We start from the raw sequence: 22877 nt of genomic DNA on the forward strand, positions 1-22877 counted from the left end.
TCATAAAAACAAGGGTTGCTTAGGACCTTTTTCCCCATTAGATTTTTGCGTGGCGTGTTATGAAGCCAAAACAAGCAGGAAATAAAGCAACTCTACATGAGTGCTGAGATTTATTTTTTAATTTTTTTACAATTGTCTGCCAGTTGGTGATTCCGCAGCTAACCGTATGTGACATTGATGTTACACTGCACCGTTTATTGTCCAACTTAGTGAAAGGGGATATTAGTAACTGTGTTGCAAAAGAACTTGAACTCTTGATGCTTATGTGCTGTTCCGTATCCAGGAGAAACATTGCTTTTTTCACTTTTTTTCCCCTCTTATATTTCATGGCAGCGTTCCTCATCTGATTTCTTTTATCCAAAGAGTCTGGTTCTGCGCAGACCACGCTCTACAGAGGTTTGCTGTTGTGTTTTCAAACAGTTGTTAATAACCTTCTTTATTGAGAAGATTTCCTTATATTGCCTTACTGTCATTGCTACTGCTGCTGCTTATCTCACACAGCTTTCCTTGCCTTCACTCACCCCTTGGAGCACAAACTTTGTCTTTCGCATTATGAAATGCATCTTGTTTGCTATTTCCTACTTCTGCTTAATTTGTTTGTTTAATATCAAGGTTCTGATTTTTTTTTTTAAGCACACAAAAATAGCTTTTTGCTCTTTCACTTTGGTGTCATTATTCAGTGGATTGTAGAAAGTGGTTGTTCTGGAATAAAAAATTACAAATGAAAACACTACACTTAAGATCTGATCATATGAAAACTATTGTGACTTTCACAGCTGGTTGGGGAAATTTTCACAAACAGTGTTTTAAGATTTTTCATGAAAAAATGTCATTGAAACGTTCCATTCTGAGAAAGTGTTGACCAGCACCAACTGAATATTTGAACTGAGCTAAACTGGTTGTTAATTGTTTTGTAAAGTTTCTATTTTTGAATGGTTTCTGAGCATGGGCTGATTCTTGTGCTGCCCATTAGCTCTAGCCACCATGTGTGCAGTGACTTGATCTGTGGCTTATCCAAGCTAGAGTTATGAAGCCCTCTCTTACCTATTCATTCTGGGCTGCCTTTCTTCCTCCAGACTTCTCTGAGCCCAGCAGGTACAGAGTGTTTGATATTTTCTTAACAACTATAAAGATGCTCTATCACTGGTTCTGGGTGAGGAAATGTTTCTGGAGAATTAGAGTTGGTGCAGTCAGATATTAAAGGTTCTAGATAGTAATCTACAGAACGATTGCATTCGTCTGTTTGACTGCAGTCAAGGTTTTTGAATGGTTGTACACTTTGTTTTGTGTGCATTTGATGATGAGATTTTAGACCAGTGGTGTTGAAGAGAGAGAAGCAACCAGCTTAGCCATGAAAGTTATTTATTGCCAGGTAATAACCATACAAGGGAAGCCAAACAAACAAAACAGTTATAATATTAAATCTAGTCTGGTTTAGAAAACTATAACTGATCACATAAGTCAGAGTCAGAAGGCTATACCTAAAGAGAGAGCTGGGTTCTCACCACTCCATGAAGCTTGAATTGATCGGGGTTTCCAGATGGTGGTGGTAGCTGAGGGTCTGGAGCACTGGAGACAGGCAGAGCCCCCAGCATGATCAGTGAGGAGAAGAGGAAGTCCCCATGGAACTGATGTAGATTTTGGATCCAGGCATCAGAGTACTTACTTGAGCATGGGTAGGGGTTTTTGTAGGGAAAGAACAATGGTTCAAGGGAGAAAACTAGATTTGTTTATGGGTAAACTGATGGCTCAAGGGAATATACCAAAGTTGTTTTGTTCAGGCTACACAAGAGGAACTGATCATTCCTGGCTATGGGCGGTGTTCCTTTGAGGGAGCTCACAATGCAATTAGACAGCTTCAGTATTTTGGATACCACTAAAGGATATATTGGTCTGATAACTAGTGAGCTGGGTGTGTGCAGGCATGGGTTCATTAAGATCTGGAGCAGAGATCCCCCATCATGCAGTGCTTTCCTGCTTTTCTGGTCCCAGAGTTCCGTGTGGTTCTTGCCTTGGAATCTCTGTTCTCCATTCTGTATGCTAATGGAGATGCGTCCCTGTCCCATCTTTGATGCAAATCAGACTAGGGGAGTTTCCTTAATCCTGTCACCCTTGTCTGGCGGGTTTAGGTGTGTCTCCCACTGCCTTTTCATTGCGTTTTGTAAGTCTGTCTTCTGATCGGCTTTGGTTCAAGCAGAGGCTGGAGGAGGGAAGGTCTTTTGTGAGTCAGACAGGCTGGGTACTGTGCCCTGGTTCCCCAAGAACACAGAGCTGATAGGTAACAACATGCAAGTTTAGATTCCTATTCCAAGCTTATCCAAAGCTCTCAAGTCTTCAAAACAGGGCAGGAAATCTCTTGGGGAAATGACATTCTTGTGGAATCTCCAGTATTCCCTGGAGCTGGGCTTGAAGGAAGATACATTTAGTATTTTAGATCTTGCAGTCCTAATACCAGCAGAGACCTAGACAGGTAGAGGGACATGCACAGAGGAAAAATGTGTGGAGTAAGTGGAATATTTCAGAACCTTGAGAGAGTCTAGCTTGGGTTTGATTCTAGCAATGGCCAAAGGCTCCAGGGAAGCTGCAGTTTTTAATATTTTCAGAACTGGTTTGCTCATCCCTACTTGCTGTACCTCCCTTTTGCACATAGTGAGCCAATTCCTGTAGCTCATTTTGTAAATACAACCTCTCGTTTTCTCAAAACAGTAGTTAGTCAATCTTGTTACAGCGTGTGACTGATTAAACCAAACATACTTCAGCACTCTGGGATGCATCTGTGCTTGGAGGAAATGAGGGCTTTAGCGAGATCAATGCTCAAGAAAATCCACGGGTATATGGTTTTGGACTCAGTGGTTGGAGGCAAGGCAAACCAATCTGTGGGTCTTCTCATCTGGGACAAAGATGAATTTCCATTATGTATGAATGAAAGATGTGGGTCTTTAGAAAACGAAAATAGATATTTACAGTGGATGCCTTATAGAAACAAGTCTTTCATCCAAGCATATATCCCCAGGCTTGAGACCTAAATAGAAAGGTTTTAACTGATTACAAAATGTATGAATGTACCTGGCAACATGAAAGAATAAACTGGCTTATGGAAAGGAAGTTTGTCATAAATTACATACATGCAGTAGACTTTAAAAACCACATTTACAATCTCTTAAGAAAATTGTGTATGTTAGCATTCTGTGAGAAGATCAAACTGTGACAGTAGAATCTAAGAACATGGTGTGAAATCCTGGCCTCATTGAAGTCAATGGGAGTTTGGGAGCCAGGATTTCACCCTTAATTTTCATGGTGCAAACTTAACAAGGGTATTGGAGGAAGCCTTCATTTGCATGAGTAGTTTTGTGGCATAGCTTAAGTTTGGCAACAACTAGTATGGAATGACTTGTCCTGAAGACCAATTTTGCTTCACTGCACTTTGCTTTTAGGATGGAAAGAAGTTGCTCCTATCTGTGAGCACGTGTGTATGTGCGTGTTTTTTAAAACTAAACCACACCTGTTAATAAAGCTTGTCTTTATGACTGCTTAATTAGCCAATGAATATGCATTGTAGATTTTTAGGAGAGGAAATAATTAGTCTCCACATGAATGCTCCTGGAAAGAGAAACTTGAAGCCATGATTAATTGGCAAAATAATGGACATGCATAACGGATGGTTTCAGATTTTGTTTCTTGGTGGGTCGCATACATCACCATTTATAATAATCATGATGCAATAAGAGCCTGATACAAAACCCACTGACATGAATATGAGTTTTTCCAGTGACTTCATTGGGCTTTGGATCCATGCCCTAAGTAACTTGTCTCCTTTGAAAAACCTTACAGTCAGTGATACAAGTGATCAAAGTAATCTATGTTGTTACTTCTAAAACAAAATCCTGTTTAGCAAGGAGAAGTGATTGCAGAAAAAGCTAAGTTCTAATGAGCTTTTATATGTACATCTTTACCACACTTAAACTAGCCTCTGTAGCTAAGGATCTTTTTCTTTTAACTGTATTAGCAATGTTATTGTTAAGTGACTGTGTGTAGAATGAAAAATTATCCCTTCTTCTGCAGCTGTTCTCACCGCCTTGCATAATGAACTCAATCAAAAAACTAAGGCAGGTACTGTAAACAACACTGGCAGTGTCTTTTATAACATCGTAGTGCATCCAGTTAGCCAGATGTTCATGGGATCACTTCTGATCTGGCTTGCTTGCCCCCATATCTTTCTATAGAGCATGACACTGAACATCTGTAGCATAGAAAAGCACAGCCATCACATTGCAGCATTCTGGTGATGTGGATGGCCCTAGTGTTTTTGTTTTTTCTTTTAAATAACTTATCCGTTTAAATGGTGTGCCATGCATGATGATCTAAAAACTGAGGTAAATCAAGATGAGCCAGCCTAAGTTGTATGAACTAATATTAAATAACAAATTGGGGCATATGTGTGTGTGAGATACAGTAATCCAGAACTGACATACACAATGGCCCCAACAGAATAGCCATAAAAATAGCATGAATGACCTTTTGCATTGAAGACAAATGCATGAAGAGAGAAAAAAGAAATAAAAGTAAGAGATTGCCGAAGAGGAGGAAAATATGAAGAAGTGATGCAGATGCTTTCCTTGAGATTTGAGTCAATCATTTAGCTCCATTGATGATCTGCATGAATTTGTTTGTTTTTACTATACATTCTTCAATTTCCTGTATCCAGCAAAGAGGTCTAAGATGTTGTTTGGGGGGGGAGGGGGGAGGAGGAGGAGAAGAGAAAGGAGATGTACAGGTGGAGATGGCTCTTACCCTCTTAAAAAAGGAGGAGGATAAAGAGAGCACACTGAAAATAGCAGGAAGAGGAGTTTAATGGAAGTACTGAATGGTTCGTTGCTTGTCACCGCTCTGAGTGGAGGTGGGAAATGTCCTATAGCAGAGTAGGAAATGTTTAGGAAACAGTTGGAGAGACTGGTTGAAATTCATCCTGTGTAAACAGGAAAAAAGGGGCAAGAGAGGCCAGTGTGGCTAAGTAGGGATGTAGGGGTTAGTTAAAACAATGGGAAAACTTCTGTCTCTTAAGAGGACAGTTGTAAAACTAAGCAAGATACAGGATGGGAACAACTAAAGAAACCCCTACAATGCTGATCACTGGGTTTCCAGAAGTACTTTGACTAAGTTCATCGGGGCAGGATTGCCGTTGTGTTCTGTATTTGTACAAAGCCTGGTACAATAGGGTCCTTGTCTGTGAATGAAGTCCCTAGGGGCTAGCACAATACAAATAATAGTAACTAACGAGAAAGGGTCCTCACAGAGTTTTGAAGGAGATTTAATGTGAAATTGGTGCACTCAGAAGGAGACTAGGAATATTGGGTATAAGGAACGGCAGATCTGGCAAACAGCTAATTTACTAACAGTCAGATTGATGGGAAGCTAATAAGCATGACTGGATCCGAGAGCAGAAGAAAGGGAGAACTGTGGAAAGGAGACTAGGTCCCTAATCCTGCCAGTGTTTATGTGCATGATGAACTTTCGGCACTTAGTCCTGCCATTGACTCCAGTGCAATATCTCCTGTGCTTAAAGTTAAGCACCTGTGTACATGTTTGCCTAAACTTGGAAAGCAGGCTCCACTAACTACACTTGGTATGAAAAAATACAATGGAGAAAGTTGCTCAATAGGAGGGGTGAACTAGTATACAGTGAATGAGCAGATCAAAGAATGTATTTTTAAGGACCAAACAGGGAGGTGAGACTTAGAAACATTGCAAGAGAATAACACTAGAATAACACTATTTCTAAGTGACCGTTTCCTGGCAACTTCTGATTCCCTAAAGTAATTATGAAAGCCCCTTTTTCTTGATGTACAAACTTCTGTCTGTTACATTCCAGAGAAAGTATAGGGATAGAGAGAGGAAAAAAGAAGACTGTAGTTTCTCTAAAACTCACAATCTGTTTGTACTTATTAGAAAAAATAAATCAAAAAGACAAATCTTTGGCCAAAACCAGAAGGTGAGTAATGAGGAAGATGCCCAGAATTACACCTCGGCTATTTAACCTTGTTCCTTGTGCTTTGTAATAAAAACAATCGCTTACCATGGTAACTGCAACAACTTTCTACATATGGCCGTATGACTCCACTCAAGCAGCAGTATGAATTGTCAGAGTTTTAAAGGGAATAAAATGTTTCTCATTAACAGCCTGATTTTCCCATTTAATTCTTGGTGTTTGGGGGGTTTTGGGTTTTTTTTTGTTTTTTTTTTTGGCTAATGTAAATAATTTTTCTCTTGGTTACGTTATGGGAGGAGCAGAAGGGCAGCTGCGGCATCTTAGAAATTTCTGTGCTCTCTTCCTGCAATATGGAATTTTGTAGCTACTGAGCGGGTCCAATGTCCCGCTGAAAAAATATGCTCAGATTTGCTAGGGAGAGAGAGAGAGAGAGGTATCCCTCAGTGTCATCTGTTCTCCATTGTAGACTGCTGCATTTGATCTAACTCCTTAATTTTCGTGGTACCTGTTCCAAGTCCTTGATTCCCCCAGTGTCCCCAAATGCATGAGTTTCTTTGATGGGATTCCTAAAACACATCTCAAATCAGATGTAAGCTGAGGAATACTCTATTTAGCCTGTTTTTTTAATAATACCCCGTTAGATTGCTCACTATAAAGTAAAAGCTAAAAGGACCCTGGGAAAGTGACTGCTACTCAGCCGAAGGCTCCCTTCAGGAAATATCTGCTGAGAGATAAGAAAGCCCGACTGAGCAGATATTTCCTGTATGAGATCTGTGAGCCACACTGTCTGGTTTCTTTTTCTCTCCAGTGCTCCTTGGTTCTGTGTCACAGCCAACAAGAGACAGGAACAAGTTTACCGAGAGTTTAATTGTTCAGTGGCATTAGAGTAAAATACCCCACTGCATTCAGCCAGAATCACCCACCAGCCAACAAATTGCTTCATGCTTTAGGGAGCTCCTTTACTTTGCATCTGGTTTGAGAATATTGTTGTAGATTTTTGATTTTTCAGGAGGAGGCAATGTGGGCTTTGATTTCTTCAAAGACAAATCTTGGGCCTGATCTAGAACCCATTAAAGTCAGTGGGAGTATTTCCATTGACTTCACTGGGCTTTGTATCAGGCTCCTGGTATGTTAATTTTTAGTTCAGGAAAATTTAGTTTAACACCTTTAACAATGTGCATACTGCTTCCTAGACTAAGGAGGAATTCCAGGAATTATCATGCATGGAAGAGCATTGGCAGCTTTTTTAGAGTAGGATCATCGGAAAGGAGACCAGGGAGATTTTTGGCTCAATAAATGGGTTTCTGATTTATGGAGATTTGAACTCAGATACCTGATGACACTGAATGAATTTCTTGATCCACACTGCCCTACCTGGAGGTAATGTCACGTGGATATTGAAGAAGTGCCAGAAGCTGCCATTCAATTTATAATTGCACTCACTTTGTACTGGTGTAAGTAACTACACAGGATTCAAGTTTCAAACATCAGAGGCATTGCAGAGTGGAATTTCAGCCTGACTTTCACCTGCAACTATTGCACCTAAATTGTGTTGCGTGGATTGTGAACTATGCCATGGGAGAGAGTTTTTTGTCCCTCTACAGTCCAGTGCTGGACCCAATTCTACACTCGTTTACACTGATGTAGTTCCAGTGACTCAGGCCCCGATACAGTGAGCGATAGCAGGTGGGTAAGCCGCTATGCAGCCCACTTGCATACTATAGGATTGGAATCTTGCTCCGCACCAGCGGAACTGCGAGAGGTTTGGCCATTTGTCAAATAATGTTTTTCAATAGGGACATTGACAAGAATATCCTGGAGTGCTCCTACAATGCCTCTGGGAGATTGTTTGGTTTTTTTGTTCATTATTGTCAATCTTTTTTTCCCCCACAGTGTGCCTTAAAACTAAGAAACTCCCTTTTCCCACACACCACCCTCCCAAAAGAGAAACCAGGCCTGCATCTCAAGGTTGTGAAATTTCCTGGAATGCTGGAGTTTGCATTTACATTATTCAACTTTTTGATTCATTTGAAGACAAATGAATCTTTCTGCCTTTTAATAATAATCTAAATTCTCAGTGTTATGCCTGCAGACAGATCACTTACAAGTGAACATTTGTTTTACAGCCTACAAGAATATCATCTGAAAGTATTTATTCCAGACCAGGTTCCAGTATTCCTGGCTCACCAGGCCATACTATCTATGTAAGTATAATTTTCTATTTATAAGCCATTGCTCCCTTGATGACGAGGTAGAGGCTGGGATTTCCAATACCCCCTAAGGGTTTTAGAAGACCAGTTCCCATTAAAACTAACGGGAATTGGATGCACTAGTTCCATAGGCATCTTTGTGGCATCTCAGATGGAATGTTTGCGTAGCACAGTTGTAAGCTAACGTGTGCCAAAGTTGTTAACCCAGAGTTGATGCAGCTGTCAGGTATAGTAAATGGCATCCCAGTTTGCTTTGTGAAAACTGACAAATTCAGAGCCTTATTCCCCTTCTAGTGGGTAAAAAAAAAAAGGGGGGGGGCAAAAGGGCTAAGAACCTCAAAACAATTACTGCAGAATAGAGTACTGTGTATCTGCACTACTGCCTCTACTCGCCAGAATTGGACAGCTCGGCACTGTGTATCATGGGCCCTCTGCTGCTAGGGTAACCCGCGCTAGGAGAATCTGTCTTCCCTCTGGTGGCTGACCTACATAAGAAATGTATAGGTGTGCTCTGCTTCCACCTAAGGAGCTTCTTTAGTCCAAGTTCTTTAAGTGCTGAGGTCTCAGGTTCAAAGCTCACTGGCAGCCCAAGCAGGGTCAGTTTCATTCATACATAATGGAAATTCATCTTTGTCCCAGATGAGAGGGGCCTGTGCTGCTAGGACAAGACAATTTGGAGGAAAGGGCCACTGCCTATAGAAGAAAAATGAGCCCAACCCCTTCTCGTAGATTATAACTTGCCGCTGATGTCTTACACATCCACTAATAGGCTTATAGTTAGCCATAAAAGGCTGTGGACATCTGTCAACAGTCATTCAGTGCAGCGGAGAGCAGCTTTGGCTTTCGCAGTGTTGTATAGTAACTTGCTTTGCTGCACTTTGGCATTTCTCTGACGTTTCCTATATCTTGGGCTAGTCTACACTAAAAAGATTTGCTACTTTAGTTATACCAGTATAGCTAAAGCAGGAACCCCTGCTCCCCAGTGTGGGTGCAGTTACACCAGCAGAAAAGTGCTTTTACCCATATAGCTTATTCCAGTTAGGAAGTGAAATAAGCTATCCTGGTATCAGGCATCATTTTTCTGGTACCACTGTGTCCACGCTAGGATTTGGTTATGTAGGAAGTTACGGTACTTCTCAGCATGCAGCCGCTGGGGGCATATTGCCGTAAATCCTGGAACTTATGGAGTTTCTGCTATGCTCAATAAAGCTTGCCACTAGAACAGAGATTTTGGCCCTAGGGGGAAGATTTCTTGTAAAAAAACAGAAGTGTTGAGCATCTATCTGTTGTTACCTTTATAGTGCTAAATATGGGGCCATCCTCTAGAATTTTTGCTATGCTACTCTAGTTTGATGGGTTTTATATTCACAGAATAGTATGAGAGCCCTGTAATCCCTTCCTGAAGGGCCTCTTTTCTTCAGGACTTTAGATGATCTTGCTGGATACATAGATTTCCTGGTGGATCCTTTTGTTCCCATGAGGCTCCCATAGTATCCGAGAAATTAGAGATGGAAAAGCTCTATTAAATCATCACCAAACTAGGAGTGTCCCAATATTTTTAAAAGAATGTGAGTCCTTCTCTGTTTTTATTTATCTTTCTTAATTGGAACTTACCCAGGTATCTGAGTACAGCAGATGTCTCTCCTTTTTCTGGCTAGAGAAGTCCCTGCATCCAAAAGGGGCTATCTTCTTAATCTGTGCTATTCATATTCCAAGCCTAAGAAACAGGGATGTGTGTCAAAGGAATACCTAGGGGCATAACAGGGTGCATGCTGTGTTTTAAGACATACAGGGCACAGATCTACTGATGGCGTGCAGGGTATGTGGAAAAATTGACCAAGGGGTCCAATCCAGTATTCACTCAAGGCAGTGCTAGTTTTGCCATGCATTTTACTGCAGAAGGAGCAGTCAGTAAATTAGACCTGTTACCCGGTGCTGGTTTGAAACCATAGAGTAAAATCTGGAGTGTTGTCAGCATGCTGACATGTGCAGCTTCATAGCTTTAGGCCAGCTTATGAAACTCACTCCTTGTTGTCCGCAGTCGGAGGCCAGTTCAGTGTTAGTGCTGTACATTGGTATAAAAATGTCTGTTTTACCTTGCGCTGCGTTAACAATGTCCTGACACATTCTCAACTCATTAGTGTGTGTGTGTATTTAAGAGCTAAAAGTGCTTAGGTCATTTTTATTACAGTCAAACAAGTTTCAGGTAATTTTTGGAGCAATCGTTGTTTAACCATTTAAAGTATTATTTTAAAAAAAATAATTTTAAAATGCAGCATTTTGTGAGCTCTAACTCAAGGGATTGCATGGGAACCACCATGCCAAATGGGCTAGAATGAGAGATGGATGGCTAAATGCTATACAGCTCTGAAAATTTGTGTCAGCCTTTAGCGTGGGTGGAAATGAATCTGAGTAGAAACTGACCAACCTAATTTTACCATTCAGCTTAGTGAAATACAAAAGGTGTAAACACAGCATAAGGTTACGAAAAGGAAACTAGATGTTTAAAGCTTATTCAGTTTCAATATTTCAAGGTGTTTCCATAATGCAGGTAAGAACTGACAATGTTTTTTTTTTAAATCTCAACACTCTCTCCTTTTAACCAAGGAAATATAAAAACAAATGGCAGCTTTCCTTTGTCTTTTTGGTGTATCTCTTCACAGCACTTTCTTCTTCATGTTAGTGAGTGAGCAGCTCTCTTTGGAGCTTATTTCCAAGGTTGGCTCTCTAGGTGCAAACTAGCCATGAAATCACACTGTGGAATGGATGTCAAAGTGTTTGACATCTTATCAACATCTCATAGCCAGGCTCGCAGATACTGTGGTGATGGGTGTCAAATAAAAATGTAGATATATGGGGATAGTTCTGAAGACATCATGCACCATTTTATTGCTGTGTTTTGCAAGCTGGAGTCTTATTTGCCTCTGTTTCATTTTAGGATGTTCTTTTCCCTAATGTAATAAGGGTAGGAAGCAGTTTTCCATCTTCAGAATACCTTAAGCAATCCTCTCAACATCTGTGTGAGCTAGGAAGCTGGTATTATTTATCCACATTTTGCTGTTTGGGAAAAGCTGAAGCAGAGAGGTGAAGTGACTTGCCCAAGGCCATTCAGTGGGTCATTTGCAGAGCTGGGATTTTGATTTGAGGACTAGGAATCATGAGCTCCTATGTTCAGTCTATTTAGACCATGCTGCTTCTTGCCTAAACTCTCAAAAAAAAAAACATTCTGTGCTATTAAAGGAGGCATGATGCTGAAGAAGAGTCAGTCACTTCATACGTTAATGGAGTGGCAAGAAGGGTTTTCTTTAAGTGCATTGTGAAAGCAAATTCCCTCAAAGAATGAACTGTATAAAATAGAAATTACTAGTGCATTTGTGTGTGTTAATTTATCTTCTGTCTTTGACCTTCAGGCAAAAGTAGACAATGAGATCCTTGATTACAAGGATTTAGCAGCTATTCCCAAAGTCAAGGCCATTTATGACATTGAACGTCCAGACCTAATTACTTATGAACCATTCTACACTTCCGCCTACGAGGAGAGACAGGAGAGACAGAGTCTTGGAGAGGTAATGAATTCATGAGCAACCCGTTCTGTTATACGCTAGCATTCAAAGTCGGCTACACTTCTATCCTCTTTTGAACCCGTTTGTAACTGATGCTATTCAATGCCGTTGTTGCTGCTGTTCAGTCCAAGGGCTTGCATCTATCTGGTCCATGTTTAAAGGAAGGAACTGTGATGTTGACTCATACCTCGCATCTCCTTGTGTGGCCAGCTGCAGAAATAAGTGTATGGCTGCTCTGTATAGCTCACCTTCAGTTAACACCAGCATCTAACTAAGGGCTGGCGGGGTGTGGTTCTTCCTCCATGTATATTCGTAACTCACATTGACTGTCTGATGGCTGCTTACAAGCTCAGTGCATGAGGCAAACATAACTCCGGTGCTGTGTCACGTACGAAGTATATCACTTTAACGCACTGATGTTCCCAGTGGGTCGCCAGGGTGCTAAATGAATATTACAGCAGTATGGCAACGAAGAGGGTTAACAGCACTGGGATTTTGACACACACATCTCATGGGGAAATAGAGGCCCAAAGCATTTATTCCAGATGTGGGATAGATCTAGGTGAGGTGCTAATCATTTACATAGATATATCCAGGAAGGTGCATTGGCTTGCTCTATAAAAGCAGTTGCTTTCTGCTTTAATTGATGTATCTGCCATTTGAGAGCAAGCCTTATATCCTGCATCAAAAAGAGTATCTGGTCTCTCTTCTGAAAGTTGTGCTTCAAAGGGTGCAGGTTTCTTTCTGTTTCTCCAGGTGATCTTCCCTGCTCATAATTGCCCGTTGGTAGTATTGCCTTCCCGAGTCCCAATACGTTTGATTCTAAGTAGATTGGTCATTTCATGCCTTCCGAGGGAGTAAAAGGCACTTTCAGAAATGAAGATCTAAAGAGATAGTGGGCCCAAATCTGCTCAGTTCCACCCTGGCAATTCCTATGGTCCCTTGTGTGTATTTGAGTGCAGCATTTGGCCCTTGTTTCTGCAAGTCTCAGAGCCTTAGGAGGAACCAGCCTTTCACAATCAAAGAAATTGTGTAAGTGCTCAGCATACATGCTACTGCTTCTCTCAGCAATTTTCATGCCAACCCTTGGCAGAGCATCTACTTCTTCCTTCTCTAACAACATGGAGGAAATGAGCCTGAACTGGACTGAACCTTATTTGTCTTATGAGTGTGTGAAAGGGGATGGAGTGGAAAGATTATATAAATTATTCACATTGGGGGAGACTTTTTCTGAGGCACTAGTGGCATTTGGGCACCCAACTCCATGTCTTTGAAAATCTCCCCCATTAAGAAATCAGTCTGCCTGCCAGTGAATGGGTGAGTTGGAACATGCTGACCATTATAACTAAGGACCCCAGTTTTCCCACTGTTGTATTTGCCATTTACATAGTTCACAGGGGCTGTTCTCTTCATATATGTGTACCATTAAACTACAACAGTGGTTGAGAGCACAGGGAAAGGACAGCTCAGAAACTTGGTAATGAATTACAGAACCTTGCACTTCTAGTCCAGGTTGGTGGTGAATCTAACTGATGGCTAATTAGAGGTGTGTGTGAAATGAATGGTGGTTTCTGACTCCAGATCCCAGTAGACATGAGCCCTCCTTGCAAAAACCACCATCAGACTCAACACCAGTTTGTCCCCTGATGGTAACAGAAGAGAGACCTGAATGGACTAGGGGAAATGAAGAACCCTCTCCCCTTGGAGGTGGTGACATTCCGTCACTTTTGACAAAGCAGCATGGTGGAAGCTTGTTTGCAGCTGCCCTCATGGTACCTATTATGGATAAATAAGAGACTTCAGAAAAGTCTCTTCAATCCAATGCTTTTCAGCAGCACTAAATTCACTTACATTTTTTTAAAAAGTAAAGTAATAGAAAGAATACAGAAATAGGGAGGCAGCATTGGCTTGTGGCTAGGGTACCGGCCTGGGAGTCAGGAGACCCGGGTTCTGCCACTGACTTCTGTGTGACCTTCGGCAAATCGCTTCACTCTTTATGCCTCTGTTTCTCCTCCCAGCCCTTGTCTGTCTTCTCTCTTTAGATTGTAAGCTCTTCAGGGTAGGAGCCGGCTCTTGCTATGTGTTAATACAGTGTCAAACACAGTAAGATCCTAATCTTGGCCAGGGCCTGTAGGTAGTAGTGTTAAATAAATCCTGTCCTTAAGATATAAGAGAAGATACATACAGACATGGAGAGGAATTGCACTCTATATGAAAAAAAAGTTTATACTCTGTATGTAAATTAATTATACATATTTCCAGTTAACCATATCCCTCTTTGTGGAGTGTTTGCATAGCATTTTAGTCATCAGTAAATGTTATGTGAATGTGTGAACAAAGATTGATTTATATTCTAAAAAAATGTTCAATTAACAAACTTAGTTAAAATTTAGTTGTCAACCAACCAGATAGTCTAGCATACTGGCTTTTACTCACTCAGGGCTAAAGACTCTGGTACTGAATTGAGTACACCTCGCATTCACTTTATTTAGAATTGTGCTCAATTAAGGACCACAGCATTTGGCCCTAAGAAAGAAGTGATTTCCATTTGTACATCAATGACATGCCCTTAATTGAAGGTTTGGCAAACATTATGCTTCCAAGATAATGTGGCATCACATTTCACAGTAAACCTCATTTGCCATGCAGCTCTATGCGCTTTGGGCACGGTAAATATTTTTGGAGACATCTTATGGGTAGTGAAAACACATTCATCAACACTCTGGCTTTTGAGGTAGACACTAACAACCACAATCTCGATAAATATTTATCACACAGAATAACTAATTAAATTAAACATGCTGCTAAATTGACTTTAGGATTTAGGTGTGATTAATACATGTTCACAATGAAATCTACATTGAATCAATGCTGTTTACTAAAGTGATCTCTGCACAATGCAAAGTGTTTTTCCTGGTTTTTCTTCGAGCAATTGCTTACGTCCATTCAACTTCGGTGCATGTGCTCGCCACATGCACTGGTGCCGGATGTTTTTCCCCTCAGCAGTATCCGTAGGGGACGGCTCTGGCGCTCCCTGGAGTGGCGCGCATACGCCGCAGAATATAGGGTACTGCCGGCCCCCTCCGCCCTCAGTTCCTTCTTGCTGCCAGTGACAATGCATGGAACTGTTGCTGCTTCAGCTAGCAATGTTGCTTCTCGTTCGTTCAAACCCATTTACCTCTTATATGTTGTTGTCTATAGTTTCCCTCTAGTTTTATTTTCCCTATTTGTTAAAGACTTAGTAGGTCCCAAACGGGACTTCGCCTCAGGATGGTGCATGCCCTGGTCCCCAGGCTTTAAGCACTGTGATCGCTGTAAAAGGCCCATGCCCATTAGCAACCCACATAACAGTTGTTTATGGTGCTTGGGCAAAGGTCACATAATTGATAAGTGCAGAATCTGCAAGTCCTTCAAGCCCAGGATGAAGAAGGAGTGGGACATTCGCTTGAAGGCACTCCTTATGGAGTCTGCCCTTACCCCAATGCTGGAGCAGCACTCTGATTCGGCGCCAAGCACTGTGACCTCAGTGCGCAGCTTCCCACAGGTACCGTCTGCACGGCACTGGTTCCCTTCCATGGCTCCAGCCAAGAAGCCCAGGAAGACAGGGCGAGGAAGGTTTCCAGCTTCCTGCAAGGAAAAGGACAAGTCTGGGGTGGATCAAGGGCCTGTCTCAGGCACCTCTTCACCCCCTTCGGGATCGCTCAACCTGAGCAGGGGCCCGAGGTGTAGCTCAACCCACTCCCCGCCAGCTACCTCAGATATCGACGGAGGTCCTCGTCAGCTCTGGGTGTCATCCACACCGGAGGCCCTGCAAGCAGTGCAAGAGATTATGTTCCTCCCAGTGCTGCCCACTCTGGCCCCTGCGGGGTCCCGGTCATGGAGTAAACCCGCGTTTAGACCACCGCAGTCTCCACCTTTATGGCAACGCTCCCTGTCGCGGGGGACATCCTGCCAGTGGTCGCCCTCTTGCAGCCATCACGCTTCTTGACCGTGATAGACAGTCCCATCCGGTCTCTGGACCTCGGACATAGGAAGGAAGGCTCGAGGTGCAGCTTGCCGGTAACCGGGCGCAGACCTCTGTAGGCATGCACTCCCTGGAAGGACTTTCAAGTTGGCGCCGGAATCTGCGCAGCACCGGTACCGTTCCAGGGACAGGTCAAGGGACTGATGGTACTGTTCCCCGGACCATCGCTGATTCCCCAGTGCAGCATCACCGTGCGGCTTCACACCAAGCCCGCTCTGGTTCCCAGTCCTGCTCGACATCCCAGTACCACTCGTTGAGCATGAGGCACAGATTGCCTTTGCAGATTTGCTGAGTGCCGCCGGTTGCCGAGGCCCCAATCCGGGTGCCTGTCAAGGTCAGCCAGATCCAACTCTGGGAGGAGTGACCGGTACCAGTCGGGAGAGAGCCACCACTCAGCCCCATCTTGGTTGCAGGGGAGCGACCGCTCCGACTTTAGCTCAGGTTTGAAGCGAGGTTCCCTAGCTGCAGGACAAGCTACGATACCTATGGTGCAGACTACGTTGACGGCACCGCAGTCTTAGACTCCGTGGCTGGCACAGTGGTACCCATGGAGGTTCACTCAGCCCTCCTGGGCCGCCCACTCGGTATCCGGTATCAGAGAGATCAGCTACCTCCCTCTCCATTTCAAGAGGCCTCAGCTGCAGGCACCCTGGAGGCACAAGAGGAAGTGGGTGAGCAAGCTGTCGGACCACCTCTGGTTGTGGAGGACCTCTTTGCACCAGCTTTCTCCTCCTCGTCACCAGATGAGGCTATAGTGGGGCCACTCTACCAGTTCCCCAGGATGATGCTAAGGTGCATCAGGAATTGTTAAAGGAGTCAATTCGTGGTCCTTCCATTTGGCTTAGCAACAGGACTACGGGTATTTACCAAGTGCATGTTGGTGGTGGTGGCTTACCTCAGACGTCAGGGTGTCCAGATCTACCTGTACCTCGACGACTGGCTCATCAAGGGCAACTCCAGGTCCAAGGGGACGTCGCGGTGCTGCTGACCATGCGCCGTTGCCTCGGCCTGTTGGTAAATGACAAAAAATCCCTGTTACTTCTGGTACAGAGGATAGAGTTCATCGGAGCAGAGCTCGACTCGACCTGGGCCACTGCGTTCCTGCCACTGGAGAAATTCAGGGCACTGACGGACCTCATCGCAGAAGTCTCCATGTTTCCCCTGACCACAGCCAGAGTTTGCCTGCATCTACTAGTTACATGGCAGTGTGTACATATGTGGTGCACCACGACAGGCTCCGGATGCGACCCCTGCAGCAATGGCTGCCAACGGTCTACTCCCAGTCCAGGGACCACCTGGAGAAGGTCATCACCTTCTGTACTTACCTCGCTGCATTGTTGGACCGATCCCAGGAAAGTCCTGTAAGGAGTTCCCCTCAACAACACTCTTCACTCAGTTGAGTTGGTTTCAGACGCCTCGGACCTCATCTGGGGGACCCACCTCAGCACTCTCCATACCCAAGGTATGTGGTCCCCAGAGGAATTGACGCTACATATAAACGTCAAAGACCTCAGGGCGGTGCGCAGAGCATGCATGGTTTTCCTACTTCACCTGTTGGGCAGAGTGATCAGAGTTCTCACATACAACACAGCCTTGATGTTCTACATCAACAGGCAAGGCGGAGTGTGATCCTTGGCCCTCTGCCAAGAGGCACTCCATCTCTGGGACTTCTGCATCGACCATGGAATCCACCGAGAAGCATGTCACCTTCCAGATGCCAGGAACACACTAGCAGATCACCTAAGCAGGGACTTCTCCTCTCACCACAAGTGAATGCTCCACCCGGATATAGCCGGCATGATCTTCCAGAGGTGGGGAACTCCCCAAGTAGATTTGTTCACCATCAGACAGAACAGGAGGTGCCACAGGTTCTACTCCAGACAGGGTCTGGGCAAGGGCTCCCTCTCCGATGCTTTCCTCCTGCCATGGGCAGGAAGCCTGTTGTACGCGTTCCCTCTGATTCCACTCATCAGCAAAGTCCTAGCGAAAATCAAAAGGGACAAGGCGCAGGTTATCACCCCAGCGTGGCCACGGCAGCACGGGTTTGGGATGCTGTTGAGCTTGGCAGCGGTTCCCCCGTGGCCCCTGCCAGATCGACCAGACCTGCTGTCACAGGACCACGGTCACCTCTTGCACCCCAACCTTGCATCTCTCCACCTCACGGCATGGATGCTGCGTGGCTGAACCCTGAAGAACGGACTTGTTCAGAGCAGGTCCAACAGGTCCTCCTGAGGAGTAGAAAACCCTCGACTAGACAGAGCTACCTGGCAAAGTGGACAAGGTTCTCCCACTGGGCGGCCAAACGGGGCATCTCCCCTTCGCATTCTTCGGTGCAGTTGATCTTAGACTACCTGCTTCATTTGAGGAACCAGGGCCTGGCACAATCCTCTATCAAGGTGCATTTGGTGGCCATCTCCGCCTTTCATCCACCCATCCAGGGACAGACAGTGTTCTCCCATGACATGATGGTCAGGTTCCTCAGAGGTCTCAAGAGACTTTCCTCAAGTTCAGTCCCTCAACTTGGTTCTGTCCAGGCTCATGGGCCCACCCTTTGAGCCTCTGGCCTCATGCTCCCTGTCTCACCTATCATAGAAGGTAGCTTTCCTGGTGGCAGTGATGTCGGCAAGATGAGTCTCTGAGCTGCGAGCCCTGACCTCAGAACTGCCGTACACGGTCTTCTATAAGGACAAGGTCCAGCTCCGGCTCCACCCAGCCTTTCTTTCCAGATGGTGTCTGCTTTCCACATGAGCCAGGACATCATCCTTCCGGTCTTCTGCTCCAAGCCCCATGAGACTAGTGAAGAGAGGTGCCTCCATGCTTTGGACGTAAGAAGGGCCCTGGCTTTCTACCTAGACTGGACAAAGCCTTTCTGTAGGTCAACTCAGCTTTTCCTCTCTACAGCTGATAGAATGAAGGATTTCTAACTGGATTATCTTTTGCATAAGGGCTTGTTATGAGCTGGCAGGGGCCCTGCCACCGCCGCTCATTAGAGCCCACTCAACTGGAGCGCAGGCATCTTCGACGGCCTTCCTGGCACACATTCCAATCCAGGACATCTGTAAAGCTGCGACATGGTCCTCAGTGCACACGTTCACGGCCCACTACGCCATCACTCAGCAGACCAGGGACGACGCTGGGTTGCAATGTAGATTGTAACACAAATGGGAGTGAACTCCTTACCCACCTCCGAGGGGTACTGCTGGGAGTCACCTAAGTTGAATGGACATGAGCAATCACTCAAAGAAGAAGACAGTTACCTTTTTCCATAACTGTTGTTCTTCGAGATATGTTGCTCATGTCCATTCAATGACACACCCTCCTTCCCCACTGTCGGAGTTTCCAGCAAGAGGAAACTGAGGGTGGAGGGGGCCGGTGGCACCCTATATGCCGCGGCATATACATATCACTCCAGGGGGCACCAGAGCTGGTCCCCTACGGACACTGCTGAAGGGAAAACTTCCAGCACTAGTGTCTGTGGTGAGCACACACACCTAAGTTGAATGGACATGAGCAACACATCTCGAAGAACACCAATTACGGGAAAAGGTAACTGTCTTTTACATCATATGCCATATTACTTACTATTCATATTCATATTGTATGCCAAGAGCAAAAAAGAGAAACTAAGAGAGGTGGATTGCGACAGTCGTCATAACTCAGCCTTAAAAATCCAAAAAGGAACACAATGGCAATTTCTCCAATTCATGAAAGTCTGTTAAAGAGTTCCCTTCTTTCACTGCCTGGTGATGATCCATGTTGACTTTAAAGGTCCATATGATAGCCTTTCAAGAAGCCATTGCATCCTTTCAGAAATAACTCCTCAGATTTCCATGTACAATGCTACAGGTAAGCTTTTCCTAAGTAGGGGGTCTGATTTTGCACCTCTGAAGTTAATGGGCATTTGCCATTGGCATCAGTGAGTGCAGGATCAAGCCCTATTTTAGGGCCATATCCTCAAGCTCTCAGTTCCCATTTAGGTACGTAAAGAAGTGGCCATATTTCCAAAGGAGCGCAGTGCGTTCAGTGAAAAGCTCTTGTGAAAATCTAACCAGTAGTGGCTGCCACATTTGCCCTCAAAGACACTGCATTACCACTGTCTAAGGCCTTGCCAACACAGGGTCTACGCATGGCCCCATTGTGAAATGAGTGGTTGCCATGGTTGCTGGGGAACGTATTAATTTTCTTGGCACTGGGATGTACATATCTGGGGTGTTCATTGACAAGGGCAGTCCAGTTAAGCAGCGGTCAATCCTAACGTATAACGTGGGGGATAAATCAGTTCCCTGGGCACACTCCTGATTAGCTATATCCCTCTCTGTAGTTTGTTGCATGTGACTTTTAATCTGACATTATAAAAATGAAATATGATAGACTTGCATGAACCTTCCGTTGGGCTTTAATTGGTTTTGTCACAATTCGTGGGAAGGGCTGTGTTTTTTTCAACGTCCATTTGATACAATTAAATAAAATTTGCTACAGTCCCCTCAAACAAGAGGGGTCATTTTATGCAAAAGCCCAATGGGGATTAGAGCAGTGCCAGTTTGAGGTACAGGAGTTTTGCTGAGTGCTGCAACCAAAATCTCCTATTGGGAACTTACCCATGAATGTTTCACAATATAATAGACAGTCTTATTCACTTCTGTTTCTTTTATGTAGCAAACAGAGTTCAGTGCCGTTACCTCTTATAAGCTCTGTGGGGTCCGCTCTCCCCTCACAATGCACACAGCTCCAATTATAGTCCTGTGCACCCAGACAGGAGAGTGGAGAGAAACTCTGAGGTATTTTCCATCCATCCCTCATGCTCCTTTGCAATGAAACTTTATCAGTCTGAATTCTTCTCCCCTAAGTTGTGCAGAAACCCCATCAACATAAATAGGGCAAAGCTGTGAGTCAGCAAGGAGGACAGAGCACATGGAACTTTTTCTCCAAGCACAAGTTTGCTAGCAGCCCCAACCCAAGGGGTACACACTGTTGACACTGCCTCCCCGCTGCACCAGCCTCTGGAGCTGGCTAGGTGCTGACTACTCTGAATTTTGGGACCTATTTATCAGGCAGAAATGCTCTACGGCAGCGGAGCAGATGGAAAGCTGCTTCAGCTGTTCCTTGGGCAGCTGCTCTGCCCCTTGTTTTCCTCTTCTCTGTGGTTCCAGGCACAATATAGGGTAGCATTAGACTTTTCCTTTTAATCATTTTTAAAATGGCTATAATAGTCTCTCTCTAATCAATTCAGTTCATTCCTTAATAAATCCCTGTACTGTGTCTTTAAAAGTCTGCAATGAAAAAAGTTTTCACATAGCACCACCTAGTGGAGGCCAACCAGCTAGTAATTTAGTTACAGTGGCTATGGGAGTTCGTTGGGAAGTGAAGCTAAGCTCAGGATGTGAAGTACTGTGGGTATTAACTTGTTAACATAATAGATACACAAATAGGAAGAAATCATTTTGTAATATATAGTGGCATTAGAAAGGTTTGTTGTTTCGGTATAAATATACATCTGGGCTGACCGTTGAAGATGTTTATAAGCGTTCTGAATGTTCAAGCTATACAGAATCCACAGGTCTGCAGTTTCTCTCCCACCGTAGTGCCCTGATCGGTGTAGGAGTTGGGCCTCTTGACTTTTGGTGCATTAATTACTGTGGGAGTCACTTTTCATCAGTATTCCCTTTATTTCAAGAGACTATAGCACTGAAGGACCCTGACCACCTACTGCTGCTTATATCGCCGCTGTTGTAATCTGGAACAGTTTTTTCTTGAACCTGTCTACTGCTGTACTAGAGAGAGACCAACCCAACAGTACTAAAGCCGGGAAAATTCTCATTGAAGTCAATGAGAGTTTTGCTGACATCAGGACTACAGGCTTAACCCCAGAAATGCTAAAACTACTATTACCCTGCCAATAAAATGACCCATGTAAATGTGGTGTAACTGTGGTGTGTGATGATCTAGCAAAACACTTAAGGTCTTGTGTAACTTTAAGCATCTGAGTATCCCTGTTGGTTTTTAAGGGCCTGTCTCCACTACTGGTGGGATCTAGGCTGCAGCGATTGATCCGCCTGCGGTCGATTTAACGGGTCTAGTCAAGACCCACTAAATCGACCGCCAATTGCTCTCCTGTCAACTCTGGTACTCCACCAGAATGAGAAGAATAATGGGAGACGAGGGGAGAGTTTTTCCCATTGACTCAGCATGGTGTGGGCCCCGTGGTAAGTAGATCTAAGCTACGTCAACTTGAGTTACGCTTCTAATGTAATTCAAATTGTGTAGCTTAGATCGACTTTCACCTGTAGTGTAGACCTGTCCTAAGGAACTGTAGGTGAAATCCTGGCTTTATTGAAGTCAATGGGAATTGTGCCATTGACTTCAGTAGAGACATGTTTGATCCCAACTGCTTTTTTGAATCAGGTTAGTTTTGAAATCATCACTTTCCATTTGCACCAGTTTACTCCCCTGAACTTTTCCCTTTTTGCTTCTAAATATGCGTCTCGGTATATTTTAAACTGAATAGTTTAAAGACTTCAATGTGGTAGAAAGCCAGATACATGGTCATGTAAAGCCATGTGATAAATTGCCCATAATGAAATGTCATGCACTCAAGCCAAAACAAGTCACACATGTATCTAACCTAGGTGTGTTTAGATCAGCATTTGCTGGCAAAGCAGGAGCAAGCCTGTTTCTGTAACATTCTCTCTTTCATGTCTTTCAGTCTCCAAGGACACTGTCTCCCACCCCGTCTGCAGAAGTAAGTCTGATGGAGCCCTCTGGGGCAATGTGTCACAATTGCTAGAATTATTGCTGCCAGGAAGTGCAGTTATTGCTTGTTCTAGGCAGCCCAGTTCTATTTGCTATTTACATAGCACAGCTTTTTTGATTATTGAAAGTGCAGGAAAATCAAAAGAGAGGACATTTAGTGCTATCTGCCTGATTGCTATGGAGAATGAAGCCACTGCGGGATTTGATGTCTGCAGAGCAAAGGCATTTATCAAAAGTCTATACAGCGAAGGTCACTTTCATGAATTCTTCTTTGTTTTGGTGCATAGATCAGGGCCAAATCAGGAGCGGTGCTGATTTACAGCAGCCAAAGACCTGTCCCTAAG

General features: G+C 44.1%; 1 protein-coding gene across 13 annotated transcripts in view; it reads left to right on the forward strand.

The window, feature by feature from the left end:
* The window catches only part of ABLIM1 (actin binding LIM protein 1), a 314885-nt gene that overhangs the window by 250266 nt on the left and 41742 nt on the right, over nt 1-22877 (forward strand). For 9 of the 13 annotated variants that reach the window (XR_012160071.2, XM_073354282.2, XM_073354291.2 and 6 more), the window contains exons 9-12: nt 4063-4110; nt 8113-8190; nt 11607-11762; nt 22487-22522. Coding sequence is in view for 12 of the 13 variants with exons in the window: in XM_073354282.2 (XP_073210383.1) it covers nt 4063-4110; nt 8113-8190; nt 11607-11762; nt 22487-22522 (318 nt within the window). In the remaining variant the exon portion in view is untranslated. The remainder of the gene's footprint in view (nt 1-4062; nt 4111-8112; nt 8191-11606; nt 11763-22486; nt 22523-22877) is intronic. The other 4 variants (XM_073354293.1, XM_073354284.1, XM_073354289.2 and 1 more) reach the window with 1 other exon arrangement.

This window comes from Lepidochelys kempii, chromosome 7 (assembly GCF_965140285.1).
Source record: "Lepidochelys kempii isolate rLepKem1 chromosome 7, rLepKem1.hap1, whole genome shotgun sequence".
Classification (NCBI taxonomy): domain Eukaryota; kingdom Metazoa; phylum Chordata; order Testudines; family Cheloniidae; genus Lepidochelys; species Lepidochelys kempii.